We start from the raw sequence: 12,411 nt of genomic DNA on the forward strand, positions 1-12,411 counted from the left end.
ATTATATCCAAATTTAATGATATAAATATCGGAATCAAGGTGATTTATTAGTACTAATACATTTCCAAATGACCAAATTAATTCAATGTTTTAAGGAGCCGAACTACTTAAGTTTAAAATACATAGAAATAAGTTAAAATTAAACTAAACTATAAAGAGGTAAATTATAGTTTACTCTAAAGCTGGATTATAGGTGGTAATATGCAATTAGAAAGAAAAGAAAAACTAAACTATGGTGTATTTCTTTAATAATGTAGGTTAAATGGCATTGTAATGAAAGGTTAGGTGCTTCCATCAGAGTTATCTTAAGGGTAATAATTTACTTAATCTTTTGTCATCATCTACCATCTCCATAAGAAAAGATAGCAGTTTAAAATTTTTAATCATTCTTGTCATGATCATCCAATTTCAGCAGCTTAGGCTGTTTCATTTTAGACATATGGGCTGTGATACTCTGAAATAAACTTTTAAATCAATGTATATAAATACTGATATCATCTTGAGTGTCACAAACATAATGATGCATGGTGATGTGGTCATGTTTATCTCTAAATTAAATAAACTTGTTTTTATATTATTTATGGTGATAAATTAATTAGGGATAGACACGAGAATCTGATGGCAAAAAAATCGACAGCAGACAAAGAACTACCAAGCACTGTTCTGCGTTTATTTCCAATCAAACTAAGGAGATAGAATTTATTGAGATTGAAAAAACATTTAGCTACGAAGAAAGAAAATAAGGAGAAGTTGGTTGTTGGAATAGAAAGAATGATGACAGACTAAGATTATATCTACACTTCTCGTAATTAATTATTGATGGAGTAAAGTTGAGAGAAGTTGGATCCAATAATGTTAGAAATCTTAAATTTAATTGAAGATGGAGTAAAGAATATTGCAAGGATTAGTATCCAAGGTTACAGATTAAACTGTTTAAGCAACATCTTTTGTTATCCACGTAGATTCCTTAAACTAATAAAAGTATTTACGTAAATATATTAACTAAAAAACAAAGTTGATGAACCCAATCTCGCCTTTTCTTCTTTAGAAAAACACTCCTGTCTTTGATATATATATAAAAAAAATCCTTTAATACCTCAGGTTATTTCAACTTATATTCAATTTTTGTGATTAGAGTGTCCACTAATGAATGGTATTTTAGAATGTTATTATCGCTACGATGATAACAGTTGCGTGTTAATTGGACATCCTTCTTATAAAAGATGGTGATGTTTGAGAAAAAGTCGATGAGATAAAGTTAGAAGTATGAAAAAGTCCTTAACGAAGGAGTCTTTTTGATAATTTCCCTAGTAGTTTTAATTGCCATGGAGTGATCTCTAGTGGCTTTCAAGTCCAATCTTGTCACGAGTTTTCTCTCACAGGATGGAAGCTTCGGGCCATGGAGTCTCCGTCACTGGTCTTCTTTTATGTTAATTTTATATCTTTCGGTAATTATACAATACTCCTGCAATTTTTTATTTATTATTACAATAAGTTAAAAGAAAATATTATTTGCATCAAGATTAACATTGTACAAGTATCATCTTTAATTTCTTCCCGTTGAGTTATGCAAAGCTTCCTTTCCTCATCATGGCCTCAAATTCTTCGTAATTGATTCTTCCATCCTGTCGAAGTTCAAGTAACAGTTGTTTGAGAGTGATTTAATCCGTATAAATATAGTGATTAAGAGTCAAGTATGAACCTTATCTGTATCAACGTCGTCGAGTACTTCATTAATGGTTGCTTCATCTCCCATTCCCCTATCTCCCATGGCTTCTTTCAGTTCATCTCTTGTGATGTACCTGAAAGAGATGGATTTGAGTATATTAATGATCATCTCTTGTGATCTTCTTTTCTTTTTTATCTTTTCCTTTCTGGATGCAAGAATGATGCTTACCCACTTCCATCCTTATCAAAGTGCTGAAAGGCCTTAATCAAGGTCTCCTTTCTATCGAGTTTATGTCGATTCATCATGGCGGTGGTGAATTCAAGGTAGTCGATGCTCCCGTTTTTATCTACATCAGCCTGTGAAATGTAGTGCAATATGTCAAAGATATCATCAAATAAATATCACCAAGAGCATCAACAATCTTCCAGCAATCTTACTCCTTCCATAAGCGCCTTGACTTCCTCTTCGGTGACTCTTGATCCGAGCCTGGATAAACCGGTCTTTAACTCGTCGAAGGTGATTGTACCATTCTTATCAGTATCCATGTTTTTGAACATCTGCGTCAGGCCCTTGATGTCTTCCTCAGAAAGACTCTCCGCAATGACCTTTGGACATTAATAAGAACGGCGTGCTAGCTTTGAGTATAATATCAAAGACAAGGAACAAGAAACATGGAACAGGGTTTATAAGAAAATGACCTGCAGGGCGAGTTTCTTTAGCTTGTTCATTGCGCTGAATTGCTTCATCCTCACAAGTACGGCACTGTCGATGGGTTTGTCAGACGCCTCGCCATCTTTTCTCAGCCATGGATGCTCTGTTGAGTGATTACGAGCTGTTAATTGTCATGGTATATTAGTTTCTTTCAGTTTCTGATAGAGGGGTAATCTACTAACCAAGAGCTTGGGCTGCAGTGATTCGTTCCTTGGGATTCTGGGTCAACATTTTCCTAATGAGGTCCTTTGCTCCTTCGGAAATTGAAGGCCAAGGTTTACTCTTGAAGTCAATGTCGCCTTGTAAAATAGCATCAAATATACCTTTGTCTGTCTCTGCATAGACACTCAGATTCTTAATGTCAAGTCGAAGAGTTTTATAGAGTGGAAATCTAATTAATTTGTAGGGAATATGAGATGATAAGAAGTATAAGCCGTTGATACCTGCCCAAAACGGCGGCACGCCGCATAGAAGAATATACAAGATAACACCGGCACTCCATACGTCGATCTCCGTCCCGTAGTTTTTCTTCAACACTTCTGGAGCCACATAGTAAGCACTTCCAACAAGTTCGTGATAAACTTTTCCTGTGTTCATGGAAGATGAACATAAGTAAACCATCTGCAATTCATATGTCAGTGTGATATGCAAGATCGATGAAAGGACTCACCTTCCTCGATGAATACTGAGAGCCCAAAGTCGGTAGCTTTGATGTCGGCGTTGTCGTCCTTGCTCGCCAACAAGAAGTTCTCGGGCTTGAGATCTCTGTGTATGACCCCCATGAAGTGGCAGACATGTACGACGGTCACAATATCCCTGCATATCGCGGCGGCCTCGCGCTCCGAGTAGCTCCCCTTGGCTACGATCCTATCGAAGAGCTCCCCGCCGGAGCAAAGCTCCATGACAAGGTGCACATTTTGGCGGTCTTCGTACGCGCCCTTGAATTCAACGATGTTGGGTTGCCCTGTTAGGTGCTGGAGGATCATCACCTCCCGCCTCATGTCCTCGATGTCGCTCCGGCTCACGAGTTTCTTCTTCGACACCGACTTGCACGCGTACTTTATGCCGGTGGCCCTCTCGGTGCAGAGGTAAGTGACGCCGAATTGGCCCCTGCCGAGCTCCTTCTCGAGAGCGAAGAGTGTAGTTATGTCAACCATTGGTTTCTCTAAGATTGGGCCGATTTGGGTCGAGGTGGACGACTTTGTTAGGGAGGTGGAGGACGCAGTCGGCTTCGGCAATGTCCAGTCTTCCTTGGGGAGGGAAGGTGGAGGTGGAGATGGCTCTTTAGGCTTGCTAGAAACAGAGGAGATTGGAATTTCATATGAACTACTGAAGCAGACGCCCATTGAGGATGTGGGTAGATGTCTTTCTTCTTCTGCTTCTTCTCCTTCTTCTTCTTCTTCTTCTTCTTCTTCTTCTTCTTCTTCTTCGTCTTCTCCTTCTCCTTCTTCCTCCTCCTTTTAAATGGTTGGCAAGTAGAGAAAGTATCTGCTTCCTTTCTTTTTCCTCGTCAAAAACTAGTCCTTTCCTTCAAGCTTCGGTTGTTGTCCTACCAACTTGGTAATGGCTTGGAGGCAATAAAGAGTTTCGCATCTATTTAAAATTTTCATAATCCAATTGGAAATGACCCATTATTATTCCCGCCATATTATTAATCTTTGCTTGGAGGCTGGTTAATCTTTTCTCTCTCTACAGTTATACCCTTTTAAAAATCTATTATTTGGACGTATAGCTGTCAAAATTCAAAACTTATTTTTCGCATGGATACTTTCAAAACTAATTAACCATTAAAATTAAAAAAAAAACTACGAAATATTTTTTTATTTTTAATCATTTATCTATATCAGATAGATATTTATAATATTCTATCATTTGTTTTTTTTAAAGAATAGTTATTATATAAATGAGTTAAGTTAACTATAGTAACGATAAAATTATCAATTTCTAAAATTAAGATAAAAATAAAAATAAAATTCAATTTAAAAATAAAATAAAATGTGAGGTATTTTAGATTTTCTTTTTTCAAAAGTAATAGTTATATTTTTTATTTTGTCAAATAAAAGACGTAATCTAAAAAGATATGGGCCCAAAGTATTCTGGGCCGAGCCTGTGTTGGGTTTTGGGCAAGCATTGCGAATGACTACTCCAACAGAGGCCCAACCTAATAAATAAATTTGGTATTTTTAAAATTAATATAGAAAAATCCATTCTTCTTCCCCTTGGTTCGGTTATAGAAAAATTGAGGCCCGCGATTCCGTTCTTGCTCTTCCCACCTCTTTTCTCCTCTCTTCCACAGTCAAAACCCCAATCATCTCTTCTCCTCCTCTTCTATAAACCATGGCGGGCGCCGGGGGGCGCGGGGGCAGACATCCGGATAAACCGGAGGACGACGAGGAGGTCGACCACTACGAGGCCCTTTGCCTCCCCTCCGGCGAGGAGGGCGCCAAGCTAACCCTAGACCAGATCGATAAAGCCTACAAGACGCAATCCCGTCTCCGCCACCCGGACAAGCGTCCCGACGACCCCAACGCCACCGCCGACTTCCAGCGCCTGCGCGCCTCCTACGACGTCCTCCGCGACGAATCGGCTCGCCGCGCCTTCGATGCCGTTCTCCGAGCCCGCCGCGACCGCGTTGTGCGTGACTCGGCGCGTGACTCCAAGCGCCGCAAGCTCGCCTCCGACCTCGAGGAGCGCGAGCGGGCCGCGGCGGCGGCGGACGGGGCCGTCGACCTGGCTGAGCTGGCGCGGAGGCAGGAGAAGAAGGTCGCCGAGGAGTTGAAGCGCGATATTGCAGAGTTCCAGGCGAGGAACGCTAGGAAAGGCGCCGCGCCTTCCTCTTCGGTAAGATCTAGGGTTAGGTTTCTTACTTTCAGATCTATTCTTACTGTAAGGTAGCATAGTTCACTTAAGCTGCATATAATTTGTTCAGACATTTGGGAAAGAGAAGAGGGAGGTGTCGTCCGAGGAGAATGGTAAGGCGGCCTTGGAGAAGGAAAAGATGTTGAAGGTATCCTGGGAGAGAAGCTTGGGAGATTATAGTGCCGCAAAGCTGAGAGAGATATTTGAGAGGTTTGGAGATGTCGAAGATGTTGTGATCAGGTCAAAGAAGTCGAGAAGTAAGGGTTCAGCCATTGTCGTCATGGGCTCGAAAGATGTGGCTGTAAGTATTATTTCCTTCATTGTTTTTTACTTTGCAAATGTGTGTTATAATGGCTTAATGTATTCTTTTTTCTGTTGTTTAGTTCAAGAAAATATTGCAAACATGAAAGAAAATGACCCTGAAATCTGAAATAGGAAACGACTGAATTAAGCATGAGACTTTTCATTTTGAAGGAACAACGTGAGGAATAAGTGAGGTCTCCGGCTTTACTTTTATTGTAAAAGCCAACAGAACATATGGGATGCATAAAAGAGATGATTGGAATTGCAGGTACCTGATGTCAAATAAAAAAGAATAGAAGCAAAAGATGCCACAACAATGTCGTATCAGACTAATTGTAGGTTACTCAACAATTTGCCATCTCGCTAAGGCACATACATGGATATAGGATACAGATGTGACATGATACAAATATAGGACACGACACATTTAAGACACAACAAAATAAATAAATAAAGAATTATACATATATATATTTGATATGTTTAAAAAAATATTTTATCTAAACTTATAATATAAATACACAGACATGTATAAATTATTCATGTGAGAAAAATAAAATGTATATACAATATCACAAAGTCAAAAATAATAATACTAATGTATGATAATGTAATTCAATATTATGAGATTAAATAACTAACTACCATTCTTTAACTGCATGGATGGCATATGCAAATCTGTGATTTTATAGTTATTAACATTAATATTAATTTTTTCGGATGCACTAGCTCTTGTGATTATTGCATTATATTTCTACAGCATATGCAGGAAATTCCTGCAATAGATAAATTTTATTATAAATTTTTATTGCATTTGATAAATTTTATGTTCAAAAAGTGTTTTAAGAGTGTTTAAAAGTATTCAAAGAATGTCAAAATTTATTTTAATTTCTTAAATATCAAATACTTCATAAAAATGTGATACGTGTCCAAGGAGTGTCCGACGAGTGTCGGACATGGACATGGTATGCTATTTGAAGTGTCCGTGTTTCCTAGCTAGGTAGTGAAAGATAGAAGCAATAATACATTTAGAAGCATATTGTCTAACATATTAGAGAGTATTACAGAACATTAATCTTGCAAACAGCAAAATATATAGAATTCCACCACAGTGGCTACCTTGGAGAGACCAAGTTATGGTATTTATGCTTCTGTCATGCTTCATATTTAGCTATCTAGTCATGGCAGCCTAATTAATTCCAATAGACTGCGTAAATAGTGCTCTTTTTATAAGAAAATGCTAGCAAAAGATAGTCAAGGACTATGATTCAGGTGGAGTATCCAAAAGGTTAATAAGTATCCAAATCATTATCAAGGAGGTCCTCAACTCGTAACGGTTAGAGACATTCTTTTTGTAGTAACGCACTGGACATTCTTTTCATAATATTGGGTTCAGTACTAGTTTTCAATACTCATCAAGATACTTGAAACATGGCTAGAACAGCAAGCCATATCTGATTTTTTATGCAGCTCTGATTAATTTTTTACATATTGTGTGTTGTAGATTGCCTTTTACATCATAATTTCCTTGCTTCCATGCAATTCTCCAAGGATGCACTTCCTTTTAAGTTTTACTTCATGTTAATGTATTTTAATTTTGTTTCAGGCAGCAGCAATTCACAGCATGAGTGGGAGCCTTTCAAATCCATTACTTGTTCTTCCTCTTCTAGCTAGTTCATCAGGTGCATCAGATAGTGCCTTTGGACTGAGTGCTGAAACAAATGAACCAAAGATCAGCAATATTGTAGGAGCTGTCTTTAATGATTATGAAGCTTCAATAATGAAGAAACTTCAGGAGGTAAAACACTAGTTGCTGTTTGTTGTAATTTGGGCCTTTCTGTGTATTATCACTATGCTATTTTTTTTTTTCTTTGGCAATGAGTATCAACCTCCTCTGCTTTTTTGTAGCATATTAAAATTTCTATTTCATGCTACTATTGTACTCTCTATTTGTCTTATGCATTGACTTTTTTATTTGTTAAGATCGCATGTCACTAATAGGATAATATGAAGTTAGAAGGCGTGTAGACACCTGGAGAGAAATGATAGTATAAGGTCACTTATTGAAAAATAGATTTGAACTTTATAAACTTTACTATGAATTTGTGCTTTAGTCTGCTCCCTTCTCCACTTATGTTTCTATGATCACAAATTTATGAACAACATTGTTGTCTTTTGCAGGCTAACAAAAATAAGAGAAGCACACAATAGTACTACAAGCTCTTTTTGGAGGGAAGAATATTTTATCAATTTTTTTATTTGTATAACAGTAGTGCTTCTGCATTGCTGTGATTGCTGTTTTTCTCCTCAATAGATACAAATCAACCTTTTGGCTGCTGGAATCATTTCAGTAACTCCATATGAGCATACGGATTACAGTCTTAAGAAAAGTCACTCCTTTGGAAAATCAGACTGGTGAAATGGTGGTTGCTCTTACTATGTGTTACCTAACCTCATCCACAACTGAGGAGTTATATGCTCTTCCAAAGCTATGCTGATCGTGAAATTGAATTCTGTTATATAGCATCTTCCTTGTCTATTGATCCAACTGCTGGTATGTAGCATGATATTTTTTTATTAATCTTGTCGTTTGACAGATTAGTTTGTGGATATACAGAATAATTCATGACCTGATACGAGGTGTGAAAGAGCAACACTATGTCGCCCTTCTCCTTGTTAGTAAAGCTGGATTTCTAGCTTCTTCATGGCTTCTTGTCTCCTGTTGAAAGTCTTTTGCTTCAAGCATTATGTATTTATGTCTTTGGGGAAGAATTGGTAGATGTCTGTTCTGAGATCTGAATGAAACATTCGACTTTGCTTATGCCCGCAATGGCTAAAAAGTTGTACCAGATACACCTGAGAAAAAATGATGCCTGTGCCCTGGGCTTGTCAGGGTGTCACTTGTTAGTGCGAGAAGGGATGAATAGTCCTGATTGCATCAAACAAGAAGTAAGTTTTTCTTGATTTTCTCTAGACTTAAATATTTCTTTATTCAATCTAAATTTATAAGTATATTTTAAGGTTTGCTGGTGTATCGCTGCGCTGGATGTCATTACTTCGACACAGGTGAAAGTTTTAAGCCCAGCGAATTGTGAAGTATAACGGAAGTTTTTGCATTTTCCTTTTCCTTTTTCCTCCTCTTGTCTTGTGGGTGGAGAAAAAGAGATGCACTGCTTTTCAACTAAATAAAAAGAAGTTGCCAAAGTCCTGGTATTTCTTGCAGATTGTGTTTTTCAAGCACTTACCTGAATCCATTTGTCAAACTCAATTGATAATTGTCACTCTTATTATTAAAGACCTAACGTTTCAGATCTATTTGCAGAAAATCCACCTCCTCTTGAGCTCACAAAGAATATATTGTAGTGTACTCTGTTTCCAACCTCCGAGATTTTTTATAAGTGTATGTGAAAAGAAAAAAAATGCAACACTCGGATGGGTCTATATGCACCTATTAACAAATTACTTGATGACCGAAACCATATACTTGTCAGAAGCAATTGCAATCACTTGCTAATGTCTTGCAATATCATGACAGATCACTCCAACGGCCAGTCATCGCTGCTTGCAATCCAACCTCAGATTCCACACCAGTTCCTTCACACCAACCATGAGGACTACTTCAGATACTCCCATGATTAACCCAGACCTTTGAATAATGGTGGGCCCAAAATTATGACGGTGCGCTTAGATAAGAAGCACTTGTGATGTTATACTTTTGGAAGATAAGAAGAAGGTGCTCCTGCTGCCTTGAATATTAAATCAAAGAGAAGGGTAGGAGTGGCGTGAAAGAACAAACCAAGCAGTCTCTCTTAGATCGTTTGGTTTGAATAGCAGCTTCTCCTTGTTTATTTATTTATTTCATAGGTTTTCTTTTATAAAGGAACAAAGGGAAAAGAAGATATACCAAGGGAACTAGTGATGGCAGAGAAGAAGGCAACAGGAACCGCAAAGAAGAAGACTTTGAGCCCACCACAGCCACCATCAATATTATCACCAACACCACCACCACCACCATCGCCACCACGATCATCTTCGAAGATGGCTGTTGTTAAGAGTGTAACGAGGGACGAGATCGATCGATACTGGAGGAGGAAGAAGATGGTAGAGGAGGAACATCTTCTCGCCGCCGAGAAGGCGGCCGCAAGAATCAGAGCTAAGGCTCTCAACGTAAGAACACCCGTCTCTCTGATTCTTAAAACTATCTATTGGAACATAATTGCGTAGCCAAGACTTGTCGTGCTTCTCTTCTTTTAGTTGTACTTCTTTCCCTTTTCATGGTATTATATATGGTGTTATACAATATAACAGATCTAACTTTGATCAATTACTCATTGGAAATTATAACTAGTAGTAGTAGTATCTGTTAGTTGCTATCTCCTATTGATCCCTCATATGCAAATATATAATTATATCATGTTATGAAGAGCTACGTGATTCTACAAATGTGTAATTTTCTTGATGTACATCAGGAGGAAGATTACAGGCGATTCGAGGAATTGATAAGAGAAATCATAGATGGGAATGAGAGTGAGAAGGAAGAAGATGGAGATGTCTGTGACAACAACAACAACAACAAGGCTGTGCGGATAGGAATCAAAGACTGGTAGGTTACCAATTATTTTCTCCATTTCCATTAGATAGCTATAACTAATGCTTTATTCTTCTTTCTTTTTTCTTTTAAGAATCATAAGCTAATTACAAGTACTATGTTGCTGAGATTTAAATATAATCTATAATCCACTTGGAATTTAAAAGACTTATGTTGCTTTCAAGAGAAGCCGGCACTGGGACCCTGAACAGTAACAAGATTACAAGAGCCCTGAGTGCTTAGTTAAGTCCTTAAGAAAGTAGCCGACCATTTGATTTAATGGTATACAAATCTGTGAACTTCCTAGTATTTTGTCAGTAACTTCTGACCTCTAATCATGTCATGGCTTTTTTATCTTCTGTTGACCAATTTGAGTCGTATTATTTTATTACAAAGTTAATAAGTTGAAGTTATATTAATGCAGAATAGTCTATAACATGACAAGCAACTAATTAATTAAATCCGGCCATAGTACATCTTGATCTGGTGTATTCGAGAGGATTGGCGAGTTGTTTGATCAATGTATTCAAGAGGAGTATACCCTTATTCTTACCTACTATTAACCTACGGGATTGTAATTTTTCCAAAAGAGAAACAATAATGATTTGTTAGGGAAAAACTATTAATCGCACACAGATAGGTGTTTAAAAATTAAAACCATGTTAGATAATACTTGTTGGCTAACTATGTTAGACTACCTTTTCTTTTTCTTTTCTTTCTTTCTTTGTTGGATGCAGGTGGACTAAGAGCAAGTACGCATATTTAAACCAACCAGCCATTAAATCCATGGGCGATAATGTTCTCAAGCCTACATGCACATACATACCGCAGAAGCCTTACCTTCTATTCACCAGCTCAGTACCAATTACGCACTGCAAAGCATATGGGGTTTTCTAAGTGTCAATGTGTGGGCCAAAGAACTGTGTGCAAATTATGGATTTTAGTGGTCTTTTTCTTCTTTTCTTTTTTGTAAATAAAACTACATTACAGCATATGTAGCAGACTGAAATTTGATTGAATGAAACTTTGATTTGGTGAATCATCAATAATGTGCACTTTTAAGGAACCGTCGTCCCTAGCTTCGGTTCGACTCCTCCTCCCCTTCTGTAGCCTGAGAGGATGGCTTTCCTCCATTTCTTTTCTTGTTCCATCCCTTTCTTCTCCCTCTATGTTTTCTTTCCTTTCTTGCCCCTTCCTATTGTTGCCCAGCCTTTGTCTTTCCCCATCCTCCACCCTGAGTTGCTAGTAGTTGAACAGCAGTGTGGTGGTGTCAAGGTGGAGCTCGGCTCTATGGACCTTCATTTCTAGTGTGGCTCAGGTTGGATCAGTCCTAATTGCCAAAGCCTCTTATGGATCGTTACTTCCTCCGCCACCCACTCTATCCTCACTGCCATGTCATTCTATGGTCATCGCTTTTACCACACCTACCTCGCTGTTCAACTTCACCGCCTTGCCATCTCTCACCTTCCCTCTGCTCCGAGGAGGGTTGCCATTAGAAGGCAGGCCTTTTAATGGCCATCAAACTGCTTTCATCTGGTTCATTGTTTTTGGTTTTCGTTTCTTTTCTTTCTTACATAGCCATAAAAGCTACATCGCTTCGAAATTTGTGTTCACAAACCGTTATGAAACTACAGTTAGCTGGCCAATGATTTATGTAACTTAGGGTGTTGTGAGATGTCTTGAACTACTTGCTGCAATAAAATTATCCATTTCATCCATTATCAAGTATAAGATTAGCATATTTTAATCATGTTTCAGGAACATAATAATTAAGAAGGTTATAACAGATACCAAGTGCACTTCCCTAGTTATTATCAAAATAACAAAACAAGTACTTCTTTAGGCAACATGAAAGATTAATAATGTAACTGCGAGCAGGAAAATTGAAGCCATTTATTATGGATTCTAACTGACAAAGATTTATTGGTTAATGAAGGACAGACTCAATGACATGCAATAGATGGAAGAATATCACAAGTGTTTAACATGATCTTCCATACATTATTCACACTGGAAGATGTGAGAACAACTAGCACTTGATGAAACTGAATTAATGTACCTATTGGAAGCCAATGCTGAAGACCATCCATCACCTTACACCCTTGACTAATGAGCAGAGTGGCCAAGTACAATGAAAGTTTTTAAGGGACCAACAGAGCTCCATGAGGAATGGATGCAATCATGCATATATAATATTCTCTGATCATATTTATACTTTTCCTCCCCCTTGACAAGTTCTCTTAGATTGTCTAAGATCAACAACCAAGGTCTCTAATACTAC

General features: G+C 37.9%; 3 protein-coding genes across 4 annotated transcripts; 2 read left to right on the plus strand and 1 right to left on the minus strand.

Moving 5' to 3' along the window:
* Positions 1–1,392: 1,392 nt before the first annotated feature.
* LOC140766573 (calcium-dependent protein kinase 29-like) lies at positions 1,393–3,972 on the minus strand. Its single transcript, XM_073105990.1, has 8 exons — positions 3,051–3,972; positions 2,824–2,967; positions 2,563–2,715; positions 2,368–2,483; positions 2,107–2,274; positions 1,898–2,025; positions 1,703–1,802; positions 1,393–1,625 (listed from the first exon to the last, which is right to left on the minus strand). Exons 1-8 carry the CDS (start codon positions 3,724–3,726, stop codon positions 1,566–1,568), a joined length of 1,545 nt encoding a protein of 514 aa, XP_072962091.1. The 5' UTR covers positions 3,727–3,972; the 3' UTR covers positions 1,393–1,565.
* A 622-nt stretch (positions 3,973–4,594) lies between these two features.
* On the plus strand, positions 4,595–9,314 carry LOC140766574 (uncharacterized). Of its 2 annotated transcripts, XM_073105991.1 has the most exons (6): positions 4,595–5,221; positions 5,310–5,540; positions 7,149–7,340; positions 7,724–8,491; positions 8,564–8,608; positions 9,078–9,314. In XM_073105991.1, the coding sequence occupies exons 1-4, from the start codon at positions 4,718–4,720 to the stop codon at positions 7,751–7,753; spliced, it is 957 nt and encodes a 318-aa protein (XP_072962092.1). In that variant the 5' UTR covers positions 4,595–4,717; the 3' UTR covers positions 7,754–8,491; positions 8,564–8,608; positions 9,078–9,314. The 2 variants fall into 2 exon arrangements, with proteins under 2 accessions (XP_072962092.1, XP_072962093.1); XM_073105992.1 differs by lacking the exon at positions 8,564–8,608.
* A 5-nt stretch (positions 9,315–9,319) lies between these two features.
* On the plus strand, positions 9,320–11,179 carry LOC140766575 (uncharacterized). Its single transcript, XM_073105993.1, has 3 exons — positions 9,320–9,709; positions 10,012–10,145; positions 10,868–11,179. The coding sequence occupies exons 1-3, from the start codon at positions 9,461–9,463 to the stop codon at positions 11,025–11,027; spliced, it is 543 nt and encodes a 180-aa protein (XP_072962094.1). The 5' UTR covers positions 9,320–9,460; the 3' UTR covers positions 11,028–11,179.
* The last annotated feature ends 1,232 nt before the right edge of the window (positions 11,180–12,411 follow it).

The sequence above is a fragment of the Typha angustifolia genome, chromosome 9 (genome assembly GCF_048772165.1).
Source record: "Typha angustifolia cultivar Huaian chromosome 9, ASM4877216v1, whole genome shotgun sequence".
NCBI lineage: Eukaryota > Viridiplantae > Streptophyta > Magnoliopsida > Poales > Typhaceae > Typha > Typha angustifolia.